Here is an 18,683-nt window from a genome sequence, read left to right on the forward strand (position 1 = left end):
GTGTGTTCGTCCCACGACGAGCTGCCTACCCCGAAAAAGATATTGAAAACTTTTGGCCTTGTTGTCTTCGAAACATTGTTATCGATGCTTTGTAAATGATGTATTGGACACCTAGATGTCTGAAGTGTGCACAGCTCAGAAATAACTATTGTTGCATGTGTAGATCTCTTTAAGTTCCAGTATTTTGAATCTACCGGTATAAGTCTTACTACCGGTATTATGCCAATGCATGTTATATTTACGACACATATTTGGCTTTCTTTACGCTTCATTTATTTTCAGAAATCCTTGTCTTAATCAAGATAACACCACAATTGAATATATCTCTACATATCTAACGGTAAAACTGCTAAGACAGGAGAATGAGGATTATCAGACGGTATAAATCAACAGAAAATCATTGGCTTTGTTTACGCCTGTTTTATTTTGACAACACTGAACCAAAAACGGTTCTCAAGTATGTGTAATATACCATGCTTTATGCCAAATACTAAGAATCCATGTGTACAAACTACATATATGTGCCAAGTACATGCATATAACCACTATAAACAGCGCGCGTATTGCTGTAAATGTTATTCTTTCGTATAAATCAAAGTCCAGAAAGTCCAGGATCCCAAGAATTCAGGTTCCAACATGATTACTTACTAATTAAAGGTTAGCTACTAACATGCTATAACTACCATAGGATTGTACGAAACAAATATGACAATCTTTTATGCAGAACTTTTTCTATCACTACAACATTTTTTCTATCGCTATAAGATATGGCGATTACTTTCAATGCTACAAGTGTGGTGCGGTGTTCACATTGTCCTATACAAAATGTTCATGTTCCGTACGGTAAGACAAAGGGAATAGCCACCAAAGCGTCAGTAAATTACAGATTTCAGCTCATTTTCTCATCAACGTGTCTTTCTTTACAACATTGTGTGAAGGTCCTTCAAAAACAACATTTGCTCTGAGTGTGGCCCTCTCAAAAGTAGCACCTAAGTCACTATACCACATACACAGCATCTACAGTTACAATACCACATGCACAGCACCTACAGTTACAATACCACATGCACAGCACCTACAGTTACAATACCACATGCACAGCACCTACAGTTACTATACCACATACACAGCACCTACAGTCACTATACCTTATGCACAGGTAGAGTCATTTTGGCCACAACTGTGAGGGGTTAGGATTGTCCCACCGACCACGCTCGTGGGGTTTTTCGCATATGTCTAGATAAGTTAGACCTTCTTGCTGTCCTGTACCCACACTCCCCGCAGATGTAGGGTTTCTCACCGGTGTTTTGCTAGATGATGGTCCAAGGAGGGTTTATGTGCAGCAGAATAGTCACACTGGTCACATTTGTAAGGTTTTTCTCCCGTATGACTTCTCATATGTCGGGATAAGTCAGAATTTTGAGCCACCCTGTACCCACACTCCCAACACATGTAGGGTTTCTCACCGGTGTGTTTTCGTAAGTGTCGGTTCAAGTGAGATTTGTTTGCTACAGAAACGTCACACTGGTCACACTTGTAGGGTTTTTCTCCTGTGTGGCTTCTTATGTGTGTGGATAGGTTGCACTTCACAGCTGTCCTGTACCCACAATCTCCACACATGTAGGGTTTCTCACCGGTGTGTTTTCTTCTATGTCGACCCAATTTGGATTTCTCTGCAAACGAATAGTCACACTGGTCACACTTGTAGAGTTTCTCTCCTGTATGGTTTCTCATATGTAGGGATAAATTATCCTTTCTTATAGTCCTATACCCGCACTCCCCACACATGTAGGGTTTTTCACCAGTGTGTTTTGCTAGATGTTTTTTCAATTCACCTTTCTGTGCAGCAGAGTAGTCACACTGGTCACACTTGTAGGGTTTTTCTCCTGTGTGGGTTCTCATATGTCGAGATAAGTGGGACTTCTTAACTGTCCTGTATTCACACTCTCCACACATGTATGGTTTCTCTCCAGTGTGTTTTGATAGATGTTGGTCCAAACTGAATTTCCGTGCGGCGGAATAGTCACACTGGTCACACCTGTAGGGTTTATCTCCTGTGTGGGTTCTCATATGTTTGGATAAGTCAGATTTCTGTGCTGCAGAATAGTCGCACTGGTCACACTTGTAGGGTCGATCTTTTGTATGGGTTCTCATATGTCTGGATAAGTCGGACTTTTGAGCTGCTCTGTGCTCACACTCCACACACTTGTAGGGTTTCTCTCCTGTATGGGTATTCATATGTAGGGATAAATGGTACTTTCGAGCTGTTTTGTACCCACATTCCCCACACATGTAGGGTTTTTCACCAGCGCGTTTTACCACATGCCTTCCCATACTGCCTTTGCTGTCCTGTTCCTGTGAGGTTGATGTGTTGTCAGGTTTTTTTTTTTTTTTATTTATTAAAGAACATACAAATTACACACACAGTGGTGCCGCACTCAAGCTAAACGCTTATGTTCACGGCACCACTAACAGAATACAATGAACAATACACAACTAAAACACAAAAATACGGGAATCGTCACTATAACAGAGATGAAATACTAGTAAACATATTAATAATACAAATTAACAATACAAATATGATGCCAATAATGAATACAGTATTGGAGTTATAACAAAAGAAAACAATTATACAAAACGTTTGGTTTCTAATAAATACATCTGGGCAATATAAAGTACATTAGCATTGTCAGTGGAAGAGAGGAGGGGTGACCCCCTATACAGTAAATTTATAACAGCTGTTTCAGACATGGCATCAGTATTGAGAGTTGAAATATTCAAATTTTTTATCCTGTCAAATAAAAGTAAACGTTGATTAATATAATTAGGACAGTGTAAAAGGAAGTGAGAAATACTTTCACATCGGCACCCGCAGGTACAGGAAGGATCATCAACTAAGTTACGCACAGATAAACTATGATTTAGGCTATAGGTACCAACACGAAGGCGCGTAAGAAGGACACAGGGGTATCTTGGACCGGAACTAAAATAAGTTGGAACAACAGGACGTACAGACTTGATTAAGTACTTTTTGAATAAATGGGGGCTCAACGAGCGGATACTTAGATCAAGACAGTTCCATTTCTGAATTGAGTATGGTACAAAAGATCTTAAAAAACGATTTGTAGTACAAACTGGCGTTTGGATGTTTGATTTGTTACGAAGGTTGTATGAAGTTGCCTCAGAAACTGCCGGTGGTAACAAGTCAGTGAAATACTGACGAGCTTGGCCATTAACAATCTTATAAAATAGAAGAAGAGAATGGACATAACGTCGCTCGGATAGTTTTTCCCAGCCGAGCTCCTGAAGGACGGAAGAATATGATGACCCCCTCACGGCGCCAGATACCGTGAGGGAGCATTCATATTGCAGCCGCTCGATAAGTCTAGAGTCAGAATCAGAGCAGCTGTGCCAAACAACATCGGCATATTCTAGAGACGGTCTTATAAAAGTCTTGTAAATATTTTCCAAAATATTGCGAGGCAGCTTAAATTTTAGGTTTTTAATAATGGATACCTTTTTAAACACCTTCGCAACCATTTGAATAATGTGAGTACTCCATGACATGTTCGACGTTAAAATAACACCGATATGCTTATGATGTTTCACCGTTTGAATAACTGAATTACCAAGAAAAAGAGGAGGGTGAATTGGTGGAACCTTTTTCTTTGAAATACAAATTTCTTCTGTTTTGGATGGGTTAAGTTCCATAAGCCATTTATTGGACCAGGAAAGAATTCGCTGAAGATCGGAGTTAAGTCTTATAGATGTAAGTATGGGATTCTCAACAATATCGATCAGGGAGCTATCGTCTGCAAACAAAAAGGGTTGAGTTAATAAATCGTCCAACATGTCGTTAATATATATAAGAAAAAGTAAGGGGCCCAGTACGGAGCCCTGAGGTACACCTGCACATACACTGAGCCAACCAGAACACTGGCCATCAACCACAACACGCTGAATTCTGCCATGAAGATAGCTTTGAAACCAGTTCAAGAGTGGTCCTTCCACCCCGTTTCTTCGTAACTTAAAAATAAGTCCATCATGCCAAACTTTGTCAAAAGCACGAGAGAAGTCGAGATAAACAGCTCGTACTTCTTTATTTGCGTCAAGTGCTTCGAGTATTTTGTGAGTTATGCAGACAAGTTGACAGACAGTGGAGTCGCCACGGATGAAGCCCGACTGAAATGAACTTAGTAGGCTTTGCGATAACAAATGGTTGTAAAGGTGCTTGTAAACAATTTTTTCAAGAATTTTGGAGAGTGATGGAAGTAAAGAAACGGGGCGGTAGTTAGAAACTTGTTGCGGGTCTCCCTTTTTAAAAATGGGAACTACATTTGCACATTTCCAATTTTGAGGAAAAGTACCATGGCAGAGTGATAAGTTAAATACAAAGGCAATCTTGTCTGATATAAATGGACCAATAAGTTTTAAAAAACGATTATCTACGCTATCAAATCCATGGGCCTTAGATACATCAAGGAGAGATATGTAGAGTTCAACTTCCTCAGCAGAAGTAACACATTCGTATAGACGAGCATCGGTCAAATAATCGAGTTCAGGAAGAACGGCATTACTATCATCAACTGAAGACTGAGCAGCAAAATATTCATTAAACAAAGATGCTTTTTCTTTCGAATCAGTTGTGAAAGTATTGCCGAGGTTTAGAGGAGGAATTGTAGAAATACTATTACACCTATAAAAATACTTAATGATGTGCCACCACTTCTTACTTGCTGTATTAGGCTCCGACAAAGACTGAACTAGACGATTGTGATAATCAGATTTTGCAGAAGCAATATCTCCAACAAGTTTGTTTCTAATTCTACGATATGACGCCCAATGCACAGGATTGTTAGACAGTTTGGCCCTCTTGTGAAGTTTGTCACGCTGTCGCATTAGCCGTCTCAGCCGAGGGAGCATCCACGGTTTATCACGTGGTCTGATTTTAATGGTCTTGTGAGGTACACAGATATTTTTGGCCTCATATATTAAATCAGTAAGCTTACTACCAGCTTCGTTCACAGAATTGCAGTGGTATATGTCGTTCCATTTGGGATCGGATACGAAGGTGGTAAGCTTGGTAAAATCAATTCTGGAATAGTCCCAGACTGATCTAGTGTATGGCCTTGGAAGCTGTAAAGATAGTTTAAAAGTAGCAACAATTGGGGAATGGTGGCACCCCGATAAAGGAGATAAAACAGAGGTGGACAAAACAATACCACTAATGTCAGTAAAAAGCAGGTCAATCAAAGAAGCTGACAAGGAGAGGTCGCATGTCGGTTCCTTAATCACCTGTGTAAGATTCAACATCTGTGATGCTTGAAATAATTTTAAACCGGCAGTAGTGATTGGGTCACGGGGCCACCATGCCTGGTGTTTTGCATTAAAATCACCAGTGATAATGAGAGCATCATGTGGAGTACCCCCGGCTGAGAAAACTGAATCACTAAAGGAATCAACAAACTCGTTGATTGTATACAAATCCTGCGCAGGTGGTCTATAGTATACAGCAAAAAGAATGCGGAATTTACCAGTGCACAATTCCAGCCAAATGCATTCAACAGTGGCAGTTTCTAGATCTGTGCGTCTGTTAAAGGCAATCTGGTCAGAAACGTAAACTACGACTCCTCCACCGTGTCTATTCCTATCTCGGCGAATTGGAGATTGAAAGCCATCTAATACGATGTTACTTGTGTCAATGGTGTCACCAAGCCATGATTCAGAGATTGCGATAACATCCAATTTGTGTTGGATTGCAAGAGATGACAGTTCGTCCAACTTTGAGCCGGCAACTAAACTATTTACATTGGCATGTAGAATGTTTAGGTATTTAAATGAGGTATACATAGTTGACGGCCCAGGGTTTGGATGAATGTCACCCGCAATGAGACTAAGTACAACTAATACAGGAAGTGGGAAAAACAGTAAGAAGATATCAAAATGTATACAGGTCTTACATCTTTTCAATACGGCAAAATGACGATCAGCTTCGAACATTCCTATCACTGCCATATGCTGCTCAGTACTTATAGGCATGTCATGAAGGATATCCCTAACAAACAGACTTTGAGTAATAAAACCTCTGCTACCAAGCTAGACGATCCCGTTTTGAACAAAAGACAAAGAACAAAGTAAATACAGTACTCACGTTTCAAAAGTAACATCACATAAAATACAGTCACTATGAGTTAGTTCAAGTAACTCTCAGGCTGTTGCCCTTACCAGGCCATCATAAGTTAGGTAGAGAAAGTACTTAGCAGAGAAGAAGGTGTCTAATTGAAATAGTCCTCAGGTGTCTTGAATTTCTTGCCTCCCGCAACGCAGAGGTGCATAGTGGCACCAACAAGCTTGAACTTGGGCTTAAGGCCCTTGCTTCTTGCATCATAGAAGGCTGGCTTTAGCCTCTCCTTCGCCTTCTGGATGGGGACAGGAAGGTGAACACTGACACCGATGCCAGACTTCGGCTGGAGACGGTACGCGTGGCGCAGAACAAGGTCGCGATCCGCCATGGATACAAACTTGGCGATGATCGGATTTCCGCGCATCTTTGGGAGACGGTGGACGTTCACAAAGGCGATACTTTTGACGTTGGTCATCTTCAAGTTGTCCTCCATGAATTTGTAGGTTTTCTCCACCACATCTTCTTCTTCCTCAGCCTGTACACCCCACAAGAGAAGATTTTGCTTCTTGGAATAGAGCTCTGACAACAACAGTTTCTCCTCGAGGGCGATGACGCGCTGTTCCAAGCCGGAGTTTTTAGTGGAAGTTTCTTGTTTAAGGGCATCGATCTCGTCGTGAGCGAAGGATACGCTCTGCTGAAGAGAAACAACTTCCTGACGCAGAGACTTCATGTCTTCACCCAAGTGATAGATAGAGGCATTTAACTTGTCAAAGCTTGCAGAGGTTTTAGATGCAAATTCACTCAGGTGCGCAGCGATACTGCTCAGAGATACCTGCGTCGCCATGCTGCTATCCTCTGAATCATGCGCGACAGAGTCTCCAGAAGTAGGTCTGCGTTTCCTCTTGGATTGCTTCCTACCCGGCATTGACTGGAAGAGGAGACAGTAACGCTGGACGCCACAAAAATGTCCGAAATATGAAAGAAATATGAAAGAAATGGAGTCAAATGACCCGGTATGGCGGGAGCTCAAACTCACATGTTACGCTCCGCCGCCATCTTGAGAGATGAGATGTTGTCAGGTTGGGGAAAGTTCACATCACACGTTTCCTGATCCAGGCCCATGTCTGTTGTCTCGGTCTCCCTGCTGTCACTCTCCTTACGAGGATGCCCAGCACACAGTTCTCCAGTAGAAAGCTCACAGCTGGACTCTTCCATTTCTGCTTTTACACCGCACGTTTCGTCGTTTGGAACGTCCCTTTCCTCGTCCTGCTGCCGTCCCGTGTCTGTTGTCTGCTCCCAACTGTTGTAAGTCTCGTTCCAAAGATGTCCGGTTGGCTGGTAGTCGTAGGTTTCCTGGTCCTCACGGTACGTTTCCTGGCACAACACGTCCTCTTGTCCATCCTGTTGCCATCCAGTGTCTCCTGTCAGCTCCTCTTTGATGTGCGTCTCTGAAGTTTGTTCCGCAAGAAGCTCTTTATTACGCGGCACACACGTGGGTTCCTCCATGTCTAAAATGATGATAAAACAATATAGTTTTAATTATTTATTTTACAAACCTGAAAAAAAGGTTGCAAAATTTACACAAAAACTTCTCCTGTGAAAGCAGTAGAGCTGTTGTAGTTCCTCAATTGTGTGTCAAGTATCAAGTAGTATCAAGATTTGGATATTTCATAGGTGATACAACAATATAGTTCATAATACTTTAATACAGTCACTTACAAAGTCATAGTCAAAACAGAATACATGCATATAGTATGCAGACACATAGAAACATAACAATCTATATACACGGGCGCATCGAGAGGCTTTTGACATTATCTTTGTGGTACAATGGATCCGACTTTAGCACAGATTGTACAATGGTGTAATAGAAGATATAGGACTTTTTACGCCATCTGGCTTTAGTAAGGTGAATAACACATTTCACTGGCACTGCAGGTTCTTAGCCTATTCATGATTACGTTAAATTAATGACTGCACACAAAATGGAGTTGACTTCCATAGTTATAGCTGCGCACCAAAAATGGTAGGCAGGTCACTACTAGGAAACGTTTCGCATTATGGTGCACGGATATAACGACCGCCACTTAATCTATCATTTATATTATAAAAATCTAAACTTTGTCCTGATGTCTGGCAGTATATTTGAGATACAAAATGATATTTGGCAGTCGTTACCAGACATTAGTATGAATGCCCCCCTCCCCATCGACTATCGATCTAAACAAAACACAGCTCTAAAATTCTAATTCGCCGCCAAACAAGCCCCAGTCAGGAAGCATTAACGACAATCAAAGGTGTTACCTATAGGTCTATGGTAGAAAGCGGACTCGAAGACTCCTACAAATCGGTAAAAATCGCTTCAGTTTGGAGGATATGATGAAAAACGCAAGACGAGACGTAAACAAAATGGCGGACGTCAGCTCTCCAAAAGGGTAAAGGTCAGAGATCACAAACCTGATACTCCATGGGTCAATCCACGGATCGCCGCATAGCGCTTTATATTCACTCTCCTCGTTTCGAACCAAGCAAGAATAACGTTATAAATAGAATAATAGTGGTTATAGAATTCTTGTATGTTACGGAAGAGGACTCCAGGAAGAGTAGTGAATGTATTTCAACACTAATGTAAATTTCTTAATAAACAAAACAAACGTTCGACCTCAATTTATACGTCTCAGATTCTGTCAGGTTTTGTCTCAGATTCTGTCAGGTTTTGACGGTTAGGCCAAGCCAGGTGGAATCCGATATGCACAAGATTTCTTCTTCATTTCACGTTTAGTTCTTGAGACACTGCTGCCACACGGATGCTATTTCACTACGATTCAAATCAACACCTTCTTTTTACATTTCTTCAGGACATTATGCTATTTTTCTATTAAAATTATGCCATAGTATGAAATGTCTATATTTCTTAAGTTTCGAAGGCAAGGGGCTCAGAATTGTCAAACGATAGAAACGAGCACCCATGCAAATAACTGTCTTTATTTACACTTTATTTTGAATGAGCTTTACCAAAATTATGCTCAGTATCATCTATATTGCTATGAGGTTAAAGAATACAAATACATGTCTACAAAACATAAGTGCATGTATACAAATCTGTGCATATTATGCTATATAGATGGAAATGTAAGATCGTTCTATCAAACAAAGTAGAAAAATGCAAGTAAGTATATGTTATAAATTTTCCAGCATTCAAATTAATACCGACATGCGTAAAGTTGAGAAAAAACAAAGATCATATAAAAGTATCTCAAGTCTAAAACCTACATCTGTATCATCTGTACATTGCGATTATAAAAAGGCTTTCTTACACAAATGTTATTAACAAATAAGCGGCCAACACAAAAGAAAGGAGCACATCTATCATGGCTACTATCTTAGGTACAAAACCTACATCTGTACAGTTTTGAGTGTGACTATATCTATGTATGTGGCAGTACTTTATGTTTGGAACTGCATTGTTAGCAGCGACACCTAGCTACAGTTCAAAGTTAACTTCTATATCTGTCGCCTGTTTGAGCGCTTACATATCAAAAAGATCAAGCTGACTACCTTCCAATTTTAAAACCTTCTATCACCAATTAAATAGTCCAGGCGATTGGTGCGAAATATAGCTAGAATTGTGCAAAATGTGGAAAAAGCATGGAACTTGGTATGATGAATCCTGAGTATATACTAAACATTTTCAAGGGTGGAGCATGTAAAAATAGTATGTCTATGCAAATTTTAGGTACAGGTACAGGTACACGGGTTTACGTACAGGTCCGGACCTGCACCTGTACCTAAAAAAGTTTAACCAATTATATGTAAGTTAAACATGTAGCTAACTGTCTTCTCTAGTGATAAATTGTCATCTATGTATGGGGAATTACATATTTGAATCTCAAAACAATTTCTTTGCAAGTTTTTTTAAAGTTTCAATTGCAAGATTATTACCATTGTCATTGTTGATTCGGGATTTACTTGTCCAGCAGTCTTAAAAAGTAGTGTTTAATAGTGATTTAGTTTGTTTAGGTACAGGTACAGGTACACAGATGTTTAGGTCCGGACCTGTACCTAAACAATTTTTTAGGTACGGTACAGGTATTTAGGTACACAGCCCTATCTATGCATGTACAAAACCTACATTGATATAAGAATAAGAACGATGGTCCGTTCGACAACATTTTCTATAATCCTCGCCAGCTGACTGGGACATGTCTGCCTCTTATGTAGAAATCCTTACCACAGAGTAGTTCTTGGGCCCAGGTACAGATAAGCCTGGAGGTCTTTTAACACAAGCTGGCCATTATGTCCCACCCCCAACCCACCACCCCAACCACATGACCTGGAGGTCTAAGGACTACGTAGGTGGGTAAAGCTGTTTGTTGTACATTTGTCACACTTGTAGATTTAGTTTGTTTCCTATGTCTTTCGTATACATGAAAAGTAGATGAAATTTCATAGCTGCAAAGTAGTTACACTGATAACACTTATATGGTTTTCCTCCTCTGTGAGTTCTTATATGCTTAGGTTTTTAGACATTTGAGTTGCCCTGTTCCAGCAAGCTTTGCACATCTATGTCTTTTTCCTGGTGTGATTTCTTACATGTCGGTTAAAGGAGGATTTGTTTGCAGCGGAATAGTCACTTCTAAGGTTATTCTCCTGTATGTGTTTTCATGTGTTTGGATAAGTTGGACTTTGCTGTTGTTATGTACCCACACTTCTCACACAGGTAGGGTTTCTCCCCACTGTGTTTCATTAGATGTTGGTCCAATTGTCCTTTTTGTGCAGCAGAATAGTCACACTGGTCGCACTTGTAGGGGTTTTCTCCTGTGTGGGTTCTCAAATGTCGAGATAAGCTTCCTTTATAACTTGTCCTGTACCCGCATTCCCCACACATGTAGGGTTTGTGACCACTGTGTTTCATTAGATGTTGGTCCAAGTGGCCTTTCTGTGCAGCAGAATAATCACACTGATCACACTTGTACGGTTTTTCTCCTGTGTGAGTTCTCATATGTTTGGATAATTCAGACTTTTGAGTCGCTCTGTACCCACACTCCCCACACATATAGGGTTTCTCACCGGTGTGTATTGATACATGTTGCTTCAAATGCGATTTTCGTGAAGCAGAATAGTCACACTGATCACACTTAAAGGGTTTCTCTCCGGTGTGGACTCTCATATGTCGTGATAAGTCAGACCTTCTACCTGTCCTGTACCCACACTCCCCACACATGTAGGGTTTCTCACCAGTGTGTTTAACCACATGCCTTCCCATATCACCTCTGCTCTCCTGTGCCTGTGAGGTTGATGTGTTGTCAGGTTGGGGAAAGTTCACATCACACGTTTCCGACTGCAGGCCCATGTCTGTTGTCTGGGTCTCCATGCTGTCACTCTCCTTCCCAGGGTGTTCTGTACAGTCCATCTCCTTCCCAGTGTGTTCTGTACAGTCCATCTCCTTCCCAGTGTGTTCTGTATAGTCCATCTCCTTCCCAGGATGTCCAAGACTTAGAGACAGTTTTCCAGTAGAATGTTCGGAGCTGGAATCTTCCATTTTTATTCTGTGGGATATATATATATATATATATATATGGAGACTGATTAGAAAGTACATATACAGATGTATATGGTGATGCCATGGTATGAAGATTATTTATCAAGCTAAACTTAAAGGCTATGTTTTCACATGAAATTTCTTTCTGAAACGTAACCATATGAACCACATACCTGCGTATGACAACGGTGCCAAATCAGAGGCTAGCTTCTCTATTGATGCAGGGGAGGGACGCCGCAGCCTGGAACAGCATATTTCTATTACAAAATCATATGCAAGAGAATGCAACATGCCTCCCACAAGACTCCTCTTGACACATTCTACGGTACGTTAACCATCCAGCCATACACAGTTCCTTGGGATCTGCTGCTTTTTCGTGTTAGACATTATTTAGCACTTAGGAAAATAGACATGGATCCATTCTCCTCTTATTCCTTTATAATAGAAACAAGTTTTCAAAAGTAGCAGAACACAGTATTTACCCCCCCCCCCGGTCTATAAAGTATTAGTACCGAAGTTAGTGAAGACTGGTAGAAAGTCTTGTGTGACAGATATTCAAGTGCAAGTGACCCCGTGTATACATCCCAAACATAGAATTATTTTACAGTCACTGCCCCCCTCCCCATCAAAGCACACATCACAAACACACCCATAAATGCAATTTACCTGTAAATAAACACCAACCAGAAAGCATTAACAACAACCACAGGTCTTACCTGTATGTCTGTGGTAGTTAGCGGTCTCCACTGCTTCCGGAACCCCCTTAAAACGCGGCAGGTTGCTGAAGTGAGTAACGAAGACGATGACGGAAAACAAAATGGCGGTCGTAATCTCACTGACGGAGTAAAGGTCAGAGGTTACAAACCTGATACTCGCTTGACAATGGGTCAAACCAGAAATGGCCGCATAACCCTTTAGTTACTCTTGCGGGTTTTGAGACTAACAAATGTAACGCTCTACCTCGACTTCTACTTATCATTTTTTGTTAATTTTTTTTTTAAATCAATTGAAATCCGGCATGAGGGATGATATGCGCATGATTTCTTATTCAATTGCAATTAAGAACTTGAAACAGGGTAATGACGTTATTCAAATATGATTTAAATTCACACCAATTTTTTGGCATCGTTTGCTCTCCATTTATTTTGTAAAATCTTCATCTTTGTCAATATTAAGCCACGATGGAATATATCTATACATGTTAAACGCCAAAATTGCTACGGTAAAGGAATTAGAATAATCAAAATCAAATCATAGACTTTGCTACACTTACTTTATGTTGACAACACTTTATTAGAGTGAAAACAAAGTTATCAAATATGTTAGTGTAATATAAATTGCAATCAGCTACAAATAGTAAGAATACATGTGTACAAACAGACTACCTGTACCAAGTACATGTCTAATATCAGTATACAGTCAAACCTGTCTATAGCGGCCATTCAAGGGACTGCTCAAAATTGGCCACTATAGAGAGGTGGCCACTATAGAGAATATGCTAATTAGTTGGCCACAAGCAATAAGTTACACATGGTTTTAGTACCCACTGATCTTTATTCACATAATACAGTACTGTACATGTACTGCAATGATTTTTACACTATATATATTAAGAAAACAAAAGCTATAAAAAGTTTTCAATGTTACTACAGTTCATATTGTCCGAAGAGACCGGTATCGTCATATTTCTTTGATCTTTCGTCTTGTATCCTTTGATACTTCGCCGTCCGTGTGTTCCCGCTCGCGTTCACACGTCGGATTCGCCCATTATGCTAATGTGGTACTCACAAGAAAAGTCTCGTCACTTTAGACTTATCTCTTAATAAAAGTAAGAATAAAATCCACCATAGTCTGAAGTACATGTTATTTTGTCTTTGTAACAATTCATTTAGAAAGTTTTTGTGCTGTAAATTAACCTAAGCGATAGTGTACTAGAACGTAACTTTAACATAATTTACCTCCGGAATATTGGTGTCGTCTATTGACCTTATATGACCTCGTTTGTCAGCGGGTATGGGTAGCGCCAGTTTACGAAGTTTTGTTTTGAAAATAAGTCAAAGAGGTTTTAAACCCGGCGTAGGGTGACGATACGGCCGCTGTATATGGCCGAACGCGTGCCGAAACATAGATCAGCGGTCCGCGTGGCCGTAATCGGCAGTGTTTTTGTACCTGTGGGACCGGAAATCGTGTGGCCGTGGCCGCGTTGGAGAGGTGGCCGCTAAGCCTATTTCTTAATCATTACAAATCCAAGGGACCGACAAAAAGTGGCCACTATGGGCAGGTGGCCGGTATGCAAAGGTGGCCGCTAATACAGGTTTGACTGTACACAATGTACGAATTGTTGTAGATATTATTCTTTCGGATAGATAAACAAAATATACGGATGTTTAAAAAAGTTAGTATACTCCTATGATCACAAAAATGTTACACAGAGCGAAAACAACACATGAATGGTAATGTTTTTGCTCAAAATGAAACAAGTGACTTGCTATACAAAAACTAGAACTATCTCAGATGCAAAACCAACCTCTATGAGTCGATGAGGTTTACGTATACTGTACGTCAAATGGCCCAGGAGCACAAGCACTCTATCTACATTTGTCAAAAGCCCTGCTAGGTTTTTAGCATATGAAAAGTAGATAAAGGTGAGATTTCCTAGCTGCAGTAACACCGATAACACTTATATGGTTATCCTCCTTCGTGGGGTCTTATATGCTTAGGTTGTTAGACATTTGAGCTTTTCTGTACCTATACTTCGCGCATCTAGCGTTTCTCTCCTATATGTGTTTCCATGTGTCGGTATAAGGTAGCTCTTTGAGCCGCTCTGTACCCACACTCCCCACACATGTAGGGTTTCTCACCGGAATGTCTTCTTTGATGATCTATCAGATGATGTTTTTCTGCCGCCGAATAATCGCACTGGTCACACTTGTAGGGTTTCTCTCCTGTGTGGGATCTCATATGTCTGGATAAGTGAGACCTATAGGCTGTCATGTATGCACATTCTCCACACTTGTAGGGTTTATCGCCAGCATGTTTTTCTTGATGTTGTTTCAACTTGAATTTATCAATAGCAGAAAAGTCGCACTGGTCACACTTGTAAGGTTTTTCTCCTGTGTGGGTTCTCATATGTTTGGATAAGTGAGACTTTTGAGATGCCCTGTATCCACACTCCCCACACATGAAGGGTTTTTCACCATTGTGTGTCCTTAAATGATCGACCAACCTATATTTCTGTACAGCATAGTAGTCACACTGGTCACATCTGTAGGGTTTCTCACCAGAGTGTTTAGTCATATGTTGGACCAAATTGATTTTTCGTGCAGCAGAATAGTCACACTGGTCACACTTGTAGGGTTTTTCTCCTGTGTGGGTCCTCATGTGTCGAGATAAGTAATTCTTTCGAGTCGCCCTGTACCCACACTCCCCGCATATGTAGGGTTTGTCACCGGTGTGTTTTCTTATATGTTTGACCAAAGTGGATTTCTCTGTTGCAGAATAGTCACACTGGTCACACTTGTAGGGTTTTTCTCCTGTATGGATTCTCATATGTCGGGACAAGGTAGACCTTTCAACTGTCCTATATCCGCATTCACCACACATGTAGGGTTTCTCGCCACTGTGTTTTGCTACTGTATGGTTGTCCAAAGTGGATTTCCGTGCGGCAGAATAGTCACACTGGTCACATTTGTAAGGTCTTTCGCCTGTGTGGATTCTCATATGTTTGGTTAAGTCAGGGATGATATGCGCAGGATTTCTTGTTCAATTGGAACTTGGAATTTGAAACACGGCAATGACGTTATTCAAATATGATTTAAATTCACAACCATTTTTGGCTTCATTTACTCTCCATTTATTTAAAAAATACTACATCTTTGCCAATATTAAGCCACATTGAATATATCTATACATGCTTAGCGCTGAAACTGCTACGGTAAAGGATTTAGGATAAAGAGAAAATATAAACCAAAACAAAATCAGACTTTGCATACACTTAATTTATTTTGACAGCGCTCTATTTGAATCGAAACCAAATTATCAAATATGTTAGTAACTATAGTATAATATAAATTGATATTAACAACACATACTAAGAATACGAGTGTACAAACAGATGACATGTACCAAGTACATGCATAATATCAGTATACACAATGTGCGATCAAAGCACTATACGGATGTTGAAAGACGTTATGATCGCAAAAAAAGTTTTCATTGAGCGCAAACAATACATAAATTATCAATTTTTCTTACAACAACAAGTATGACTTGCTATACAGAAACTGAAACTAGCTTAGATGCAAAACTATGAGTCGATGACGTTTACGTATACAGCACGTCAATTTGTCTAGGAGCTATTTTACACAAGCACTTTATCTGGAACATTTGTCATAAGCGCTGCCAGACTTTTCAATAGTAGATAAAGGTAAGATATCCTTGCTGCAAAGTAGTTACGCTGATAACACTTCTATGGTTTTCCTCCTCTGTGGGTTCTTATATGCTTGGCTATTTAGATATTTGAGTTCAAAGAAATGTTCTGTTTTGAAATGTCCTGTTTTGAAACACTCCGCATGTAGCTAGGTCTTTTTATCTGTGTGCCTTCTTACATGTTTGTTCAAAGTGGATTTTTGTGCTGCAGAATAGTCACACTGGTCACACTTGTAGGGTTTGTCTGCTGTGTGGGTTTTCATATGTCGGGATAAGTTAGATCTTTGAGCTGCCCTGTACCCACACTCCCCACACATGTAGGGTTTCTCATCGGTGTGTTTTACTAGATGTTTGTCCAAAGTGGATTTCCGTGCAGCAGAATAGTCGCACTGGTTACACTTGTAGGGTTTTTCTCCTGTATGGGTTCTCATATGTGTGGATAAGTTAGACTTCTGAGTTGTCCTGTACCCACACTCCCCACACATGTAGGGTTTGTCACCAGTGTGTTTTGCTACATGTTGGTCCAAGGTGGACTTATCTGCAGCAGAATAGTCACACTGGCCACACCTGGATGGTCTTTCTCCTGTGTGGGTTCTCATATGTCGGAATAAGTGACTCTGGTGAGCTGTCCTGTACCCACTCTCCCCACACATGTAGGGTTTCTCACCTGTGTATTTGTAGATGTTCATCCAAAGAAGACTTCCGTGCAGCAGAATAGTCACACTGGTCGCACTTGTAGGGTTTCTCTCCTGTGTGGGTTCTAGTATGTCGGGATAAGTTGGACTTCTTAGTCGTCCTGTAACCACACTCCCCACACATGTAGGGTTTCTCACCAGTGTGTTTTGTTTGATGTTTTTCCAAAGCAGATCTTCGTGCAGCAGAATAGTCACACTGGTCACACTTGTAAGGTCTTTCTCCTGTGTGAATTCTCATGAGTTGGATTAAGTCAGACTTTCGAGCTGCCCTGTACCCACACTCCCCACACATGTAGGGTTTCTCACCGGTGTGTTTTCTTAGATGTTGGTCCAAAGTAGATTTTTGTGCTGCAGAATAGTCACACTGGTCACACTTGTAGGGTTTTTCTCCTGTGTGCGTTCTCATATGTTTGGATAAGTCAGACTTATGAACTGCCCTGTACCCACACTCCCCACACATGTAGGGTTTCTCGCCACTGTGTTTTGCTACTGTATGGTTGTCCAAAGTGGATTTCCGTGCGGCAGAATAGTCACACTGGTCACATTTGTAGGGTTTCTCTCCTGTATGGGTTCTCATGTGTCGAGATAAGCTTTCTTTATGAGTTGTCCTGAACCCACACTCCCCACACATGTAGGGTTTCTCCCCAGTATGTTTTCTTAGATGCTTGTCCAAGTTGGATTTATGTGCAGCAGCATACTCACACTGGTCACATTTGTAAGGCTTCTCTCCTGTATGGGTTTTCATATGTAGGGATAATGTACACCTTTGAGCTGTCCTGTACCCGCACTCCCCACACATGTAGGGTTTCTCACCGGTGTGCTTTCTTAGGTGTCGGGTCAAGTGGGATTTGTGTGCTGCAGAATAGTCGCACTGGTCACACTTGTAGGGTTTCTCTCCCGTATGGGTTCTCATGTGTACGGATAAGTTAGACCTTTCAGCCGTCCTGTTCCCACACTCCCCACACATGTAGGGTTTCTCATCGGTACGTTTACCCACATGCCTTCCCATCTGGCCTCTTTTCTGAACCTGTGAGGTTGATGTGTTGTCAGGTTGGGGAAAGTTCACATCACACGTTTCCTGCTGCAGGCCCATGTCTGTTGTCTGTGTCTCCCTGTTGTCACTCTCCTTCCCAGGTTGTTCAGTATACAGTTCGTCAGAAGAAACCTGGCAGCTGGAATCTACCATTTCTGTTTTTACATCGCAAGTTTTGTCGTTTGGAACGTACTTTTCCTCGTCCTGCTGCCGTCCCGTGTCTGTTGTCTGCTCCCAACTGTTGTAATTCTCGTTCACAGTTAGTTTGGTTTCATTCTGGTAGTTGTAGGAGGCACAAATGCGAACTCCGCCATGTCTAAAATGATGGTCAGAAAATATAGGTAACATAATTATCATTAAATTCCTTTGCAAACCAGAAAAGTATGCGAATTTTGCACAAGAAATTCTTCTGTCCAAATATTGGACGTATTTCCGCTACTCAACTGCTCTTCTAGTTGCACAATTTGAATATCTCAAGGGGGTACTATTACATAGTTCATATCTTTTTTATTCAGGCACTGACTCAATAAAAACAGAATACATAAAACTTAAAAGTAACATAGCAACATAGGGCTACTAAGGTACAGGGAAACATAATCCATATACTAGTATTACTACTGGCACCTCCATAGGTTTTGAACATCTGTTTTGTGGTAGAATAAACCCGATTAAGCAAAGACTCTACAATGTGTTTAACCCTATCCAGACTGGGCTTTTTGGGCCTTCCCTGGCGGGGGGTGGGGGGGTGGGGCTTGGGGCTCGTTACTGAAACACAACCAGTAGATTTCTAGCGAGGGCACGATTCCTTCACATGCAAAGTACCCAATTACCAGTACTGATCTAGTGGCACGCGAGGGA

At 40.9% G+C, this 18,683-nt stretch overlaps 3 protein-coding genes across 4 annotated transcripts in view; all 3 read right to left on the reverse strand.

Moving 5' to 3' along the window:
• The window catches only part of LOC118407709 (zinc finger protein 501-like), a 482,642-nt gene that overhangs the window by 462,626 nt on the left and 1,333 nt on the right, over positions 1 to 18,683 (reverse strand). The window contains exon 2 of the mRNA XM_035808228.1: positions 11,843 to 11,910. The gene's annotated coding sequence lies outside the window, so the exon portion shown is untranslated. The remainder of the gene's footprint in view (positions 1 to 11,842; positions 11,911 to 18,683) is intronic.
• Positions 1 to 18,683, reverse strand: part of LOC118407616 (zinc finger protein OZF-like) — an 83,989-nt gene that overhangs the window by 50,814 nt on the left and 14,492 nt on the right. The gene's annotated exons all lie outside the window — the stretch shown is intronic.
• Positions 406 to 16,696, reverse strand: LOC118407723 (zinc finger protein 665-like). Its single transcript, XM_035808242.1, has 5 exons — positions 16,248 to 16,696; positions 15,580 to 15,598; positions 10,773 to 11,477; positions 6,351 to 7,055; positions 406 to 2,376 (listed from the first exon to the last, which is right to left on the reverse strand). Exons 1-5 carry the CDS (start codon positions 16,694 to 16,696, stop codon positions 1,297 to 1,299), a joined length of 2,958 nt encoding a protein of 985 aa, XP_035664135.1. The 3' UTR covers positions 406 to 1,296.

Source organism: Branchiostoma floridae, unplaced genomic scaffold (genome assembly GCF_000003815.2).
Source record: "Branchiostoma floridae strain S238N-H82 unplaced genomic scaffold, Bfl_VNyyK Sc7u5tJ_1439, whole genome shotgun sequence".
Lineage (NCBI taxonomy): Eukaryota > Metazoa > Chordata > Leptocardii > Amphioxiformes > Branchiostomatidae > Branchiostoma > Branchiostoma floridae.

Coding starts and splice junctions, on each gene's coding strand:
- LOC118407723 (XM_035808242.1), bottom strand. CDS start 16,696: ATGAGAACCCACACAGGAGAAAGACCATCCAGGTGTGGCCAGTGTGAC. Junction 7,056..10,772: donor TGAAAACACATACAGGAGAA/TAACCTTAGAAG, acceptor CTCCTCTTCCAG/TCAATGCCGGGTAGGAAGCA. Junction 2,377..6,350: donor TTAAGCCCAAGTTCAAGCTT/GTTGGTGCCACT, acceptor AAAAAAAAACCT/GACAACACATCAACCTCACA.